General features: G+C 36.1%; 1 protein-coding gene across 1 annotated transcript in view; it reads left to right on the top strand.

Annotated features, from left to right (window-relative positions):
* The first annotated feature begins 660 nt into the window (after window positions 1-660).
* The window catches only part of CSTF3 (cleavage stimulation factor subunit 3), a 72,642-nt gene continuing 67,302 nt past the window's right edge, over window positions 661-6,000 (top strand). Inside the window, exon 1 of the mRNA XM_081240327.1 lies at window positions 661-849. Coding sequence (XP_081096453.1) covers window positions 823-849 — 27 coding nt within the window. The 5' untranslated portion in view covers window positions 661-822. The remainder of the gene's footprint in view (window positions 850-6,000) is intronic.

The following is a 6,000-nucleotide window of genomic DNA, read 5'->3' as shown; positions in this document are numbered from 1 at the left end:
TAATTATAGGCAAGGAAACTGAGGCACAGAGATGTTTAATTGCCCACGGTTACCCATCTAGCGAGAGATGAAGCCAGGTTTCAAATGAATGCAGGCTGGCTCCAGAGCTGAAGCGCTATTATCAAGAACCATGGTGGGATGCTGAGCTTAAAACCTGGGCCTTACTCACTTCAAACTTTAGACACATGAGTAAACGGTGACGGTATAAATTAACATGGGCTTGATCTGTCCCTTTAATACCGCAAAAGCGTGAAGAGCATTAGCTGAGACCATAGAGAACTTCATAGATTCCTTATCTCCAAAATATAGGAAGCATTTAACACTTAGCATTGCCCCATAAGATGGCCAGCTTGCCTGAAGTGAACCGATTTGCAGGCTTCAACAGTGAAGAGGCGCGCTCCACAGCTTGATAATTAACTTCCAAAAGGCGCGCGAGCCTCCGCGGAAAACAGTTTCCCGCCTCCCAGCTGGTTGCAGCTCGTTCAGCAACAGCCTCTCTACTCCAAGGCTGTGACGTCCCGCACTTGCATTGGGCCCGCCCCTTGGATCTTTCTGCTTCTGCGTGGTTGAGTAATCGATGATTTTGCGCTCTTAACTCCGCCCGCTGCCCCGGAAGTTAATGTAGAAGTCACACCCCCTCCTTGGCCGGCCCGGGCGCAGCCATTTTAATTCATATCTGAGTGGGCGGTGGCGGTTCTTGTCGGCGGTCTGGCTCCGCAGGGCAGGGGGCAATTTTAGTTGTTTGGGGGTGGTTTTTAGTTTAATTTTTCTTTTCTAGCTTGGCACCGCGGGCCAGTTCGCACGTTCTAGTCGTCTGAGGCCATGTCAGGAGACGGAGCCACGGAGCAGGTGAGGAAGGAGAGTGGTGGGGCCTCGTGGCGACCTCTTCTCTCCCTGTCTCTGTTCGTCCGAGTTCTCCAGCCATGTTCGCGGAGGAGGAATCAAGGGTCTAATGAACCCGAAAGATAGGGTACAGAAGTACGGTGGGAATGGGGAGCAAGATCTAACTGAGATTTAAAACTTTTTTGGCTTCTCTGTCTTAGGCGTTAAGATGAACAAATATTTGATTTAGACAATAGCCAGGAAGCTACTTCGTCCTATTTAGATTCATGGGACTTCTCTGGTGAGAGTCTTTCCTTTAATACCATTTTGGTGTTAAGGGGTTAGGAATTGATTATTTTAACGTGTACCCGCTGTTTTCGAAAAACTTGACAGTGTTCCCTCCACCGCCTTTCCGATATATACTGTACCCAGAAAAAGGTTTGAGAAGTAATTTAAGATGAAACTAATATGGAGAAATAGACTCTTGCATGAGCGAATGAAGAAGGAAGCAGTTTAGGAGTAAGAGCATCGTTATGCTAAGATTTGGGAATTTTGTGGCTTTCTCCTGCTCCTTCCCTTTCTTCTATCAACATTTCATTTTCATTTTTCCAACGAAACAAATAATTGTAGAATTTGATAAATCGGAAATGAGAAGTCTGTTTGGGCCACTGTAAGTAAAAGCATCTGTTTTTTAGTACTGGATATGTGACATTTAAGTATTTTAAAATTCAGATTTTTAGTGATTTGTTTCTTTTGCTCTTTATTCAGAATTTTGTAGGATAGTATTTACCTTTGAGTTTGAAAGAGGAAACTGGTGTTTTATGGAAGCTGTCAATTTATTTTTCGATTCAAGTCCGGTATGTTTAGGTAAATAGTTTTTAAAATGGAGGCTAGCTAGACTGCAGTCTCAGTTTCCTGAAATTTCCCACTGCCATAGCAACGAAATACACTTAGGTTTTCGTTTTTGAAGTCCCCAGCTTTTAACGTGGGGGCTGTTCTTGGAGGTTGACAGAGATGAGGCAGAATTGGAGTGTTCCTATTGAATAGGGTGACTGTAAATTTTATTATGTCGGGAAAGTTTGGCTAAACTGAATTTTGTGTTTGCTCGTCGACTGATTTCAGTCCTGAAATTTTCACAGTATTTACATTTTACATACTGTTAGAATGCCCAAGAATGCCAAGTCTTAAAATCGTTATGTCAAGTCTGTTTTTGTATACCTTCCTTTTTTCTGGGCTCATGTTTTGTCACCTGAAAGTAGAGGAGGAGTAATGTACTGAGGTTTTCATTGAAAACTTCCCGAATTCATTGTTAATTTTTAAATTTATCTAAAATTGTAAACTGAAATGTTGCCATGACCTTTCATTTCAGAACTGTGGTGTTTTAAGTGGGAGAGAAGGTGGCAAAAGTTTAAAGAAAAAAATTTCACCCAAAAGTTTTATGTGTAAAGTTTAGGACATAAGGAAAAGTGCAGTGAACAACTGCAGTACAGTTCTTCACCTAGAATCGACAGTTGTTGAGTGTTTTGCCATATTTGCTTTATCTCGTTGTATATATTTATTTGAAAGTAAGTGACATATTCAGCCCCCCTTATTTCAGCATTCTCTTATACAGTATAAGGCATTAATGCTGTTATATAACCATTATACCATTTCCCACCTAAGAAAATTAATGGCAATGCCGTATCATTTCTAAAAATAAGTCCTAAGAATGTGATTCATAGGGTTTTATTATTTTAAAAATCAGAATCTACACTAATACGTATAAAATGGATAACTAATAAGAAACTGCTATGTAAAAAAAATAAAATAAAATTCAAAAAAAAATCAAAATCTAATCTAGGTTATTTGCATCATTTGGTTATGTCTCTTGAATCGTCCCTCTGTTTTTTCTCCCCTAGAATATTTATTGTCTGTTGAAGAATCCAGAATAGTTCTCTTGCAGAACTTCTCATTTTATGTCTGGGTTTATTTGATTTGTGTGTGTGTGGTGTCATTTAACTTGTCCCCTCATCTTCTGTATGTCCTGAAAATTATGGTTATGTCTAAACTCAGAACTTTGATAATATTCAGGTTAAATATTTTTGTGTAGAATACTTTATAACATCACATCAAAAGGCACTTCATGCTAGGTTGTTCCAGTGTTAGTAATGGTTAAGTTTGCTCACTTGATCAGGGTTAGGGTAATGACTGCTGGATCTCTTCATTGTAAAGGATTATTTTCCCCTTTGCAGTTAGTAATCTGTGGGTTGATAACTGTGTTCCTCAATAACCTTTTGTCTAGTTATTTATCATCAATTGATAATCCTTAAATAAATCAGTTGTTTCCTTGAAAGTGGCAAATGGTGGTTTTAAAAAAGTCCTATTCTCTCTCTACTTACTGGCTCATATTTTTTCCTCAAAGATGAAATTCCTTTCTTCTTTTCCCCTCCTTTTAAAAGATTGAGGATAGCTGTGGATTCATGGGGTTTCTCTGTATTTACTATGTTAAAATCAGCTATAGCCTTTTCTTTTTCTTTTCTTTTTTTGTTTTTTAAATGCTTAACTTGTCCTAGCCTTTATGGTGCCTCCTATATGCTATATATTTTTTCCATCAGTCTGTAAGACATGTTTCGACATCTGATGATCAACAGATAGTTATCTTCATATAGTCTTTTAAACTCTTTAAAGATACATTTCAAACATGCAAGAAATTCTATCATAGAGCTTCAACTCACAGCGAAACATGTTTTCTCCATACTTTCACTTACTCTCCCCACCTCTATTAACTTTGAAGCAAATCGCAGATACTGTATTATTCAGCTTTAACTGAAATGGTAATTAAATGATACCTTAAAGAGTGGCATGATCAAAAATAGGAATCCATTAGCTCGCTTGGTGTGTAAGACAACAGTTAATGAAAATTTAGAGGAAAAATGAGATGATGGACAAGGAAAAAAAGACTAAACAGAACTGAAGAATAATAAGATAAACATCAAAACCACTCTGAATCCTGGATTTGCTTTGGAAAGATGGTAAGGGTGGGATAGACAAAGGTGGGATAGACAAAGAATCCTGTGAGATATGAATTACAGATTTATTTTAGTTGGTTAGCATTGAAACTCAAAAAAGGTTTTGTTCAGTAAACCTGATAATATCTTAAATTTGTTATTCAAAAATATAGATGGTCCTTTCTTCGTACTGGATCTCTAGATTTGTGCTGTATGAAAGAGGGAAATGACTGTAGACAAGCAAAATCACAGCTAAGGTTTATTGTGATTTTTTTTTTTTAACCCTTGTAAGGAAGTTCTATTTTACATTTAGAGGGCTATTTAAATTACCTTGCAGTTTTGGTGGGTATTCTTCTGGAGCTTCATGTTTACTGTTTTTGTCAGTTTAATGGTGACAAAACCACCTGCATATAGGTTTTGTTAGGTTTTCTCCCTAACAAAAGCACATCTGGTTCCCGTGTGGAATTATGGCTATATTTTTATCGTGTACATTTTTTTTACTGCTTGATTCAACTTCTGATCTCATTCTTCACTCCATTTTACCTTGCGCATCACCTCTACAGAATTTAATAGGCTATTGGTTAGAGTTCCTCCACTGGGTTTTGAGTTGAAAGGCTGCCTTAGTTATTCACCATTTCACCTTAAAAACCTAGAAACACTGTTTTGATAATTAAAGGTGTTCACTAAATAAATGGATAAATTTTTGCATTCAGGCTATATGCTATATGTTACAAAATTTTAAAGAATTGTATCTTTTGGGAATACAGGCGCTTATAATTATTGTTAATAATCAATACAAAGTAAAATATTTGGGGGCGTAAGAGTGAATGGTTTCTAAAGTTTTGTTATATGTATTTGGCCAGAGAAATGTATTTGGCCAAGTCAGTTCCCATGAACCTTTAAGTCCCTAAAATTCTGTTTCTACACTTTTGTGTTTTAGGAGTAAGATTTCAGTTTTCAAACGATTCATAGTCTATCCTAGAATTAGGAAGGCCTAAAGTATAAAAAGAATGATCCTTACTTCGGAAAAATTGCATGACTTGAAGGAGCACAAATTAATTGCCAGTAGTTCTTAACAAAGAGGGGAATTTAGGGCCATAAATAATTGTTTTGCTTTGGGTGAAAAATAATTTTAGGAAGATATAGAAAATATGAAAAATATGTGTTCTATTATATACTTACTAATTAGGAAAGAAAGATGAAACACTCAAGTGTTGAAACCTGATTTATTTTGTTGAGTAACCATTAATATCTAGTAGGGGTTAAAGGGAAATAGTGCCAATTTTAAACCCAAGTGGATGTGTGTGGAGGTTAGAAGAGGGAGGGAAAGGCCAAGAATATATGTTATAAAGAATATATGTTACAACAACAGTGTGTTCTTTGGATCCAATTATTCTTATCTGTTGTTAACAAAATATTTCTGTAATAGCCTTTCCTACTTTTCCCCCTCCTATTTTAAGATACTTAGTATAATAGTTTGGGGCAGGCAAATTTGATTGATCTTATACTGTTAATATTTCTTGAGGAAACTGACTACATAGAATACTCTGTTTGGCAGTAATTATTCCTAAGAGAGATTGATCTGTGTTTACAGAAATATTGGTTTTCCGGAGAAGTACAACAGAAGGAGATTGTGTTAGAAGAGATTGCATTCCCTCAGCATTAGGGATACAGAAGTTTACATCCTAGATAGACCTTCCAGAATGGCAAAATCTATTCAGATGTTTGTACCTATTCAGTGGATGATTGCAAAAAACAGTTCATAGTTTTAAGCTTTTCTGCCATTGTCTCTAAATCTTTATTCCTCTTTAGACAAGACCTAGTTGTGAATTTGAGTCTTTTTGTTTTTCCTGAACAGTTGGTAATGGTGTGAGAATTAATTTTAAAAGAGATTTTAGTTAAACAAATGTTTAAACTATTTTTAGATTAATGGATAGGTTATAATCAGCAGTAAATATTGAATAAAACCAGAAGGGTAAAGCTGTGTCCTAATTGTTGTTTTCTAATGTTTCACTTAGTTAATCGAGTGAATTAGTATTTTGGCTACTCCTGGTCTAAAGCTGCATTTTTCAAATTCTAAAATATTAAGTTTTTATTTATAGTTTGTAGCTGTTTGTTTCCTGGGGGATGAATAAACAAATTTAATAAGCAAATATGATAAGTATAATTATTTGGACCAATAACCATTAGC

Source organism: Mesoplodon bidens (genome assembly GCF_964165515.1).
Source record: "Mesoplodon bidens genome assembly, chromosome: 7".
In the NCBI taxonomy this organism is placed as follows: Eukaryota; Metazoa; Chordata; class Mammalia; order Artiodactyla; family Ziphiidae; genus Mesoplodon; species Mesoplodon bidens.
Note: the sequence above shows the minus strand (reverse complement) of the source record. Positions and strands in the feature narration are given on the sequence as shown.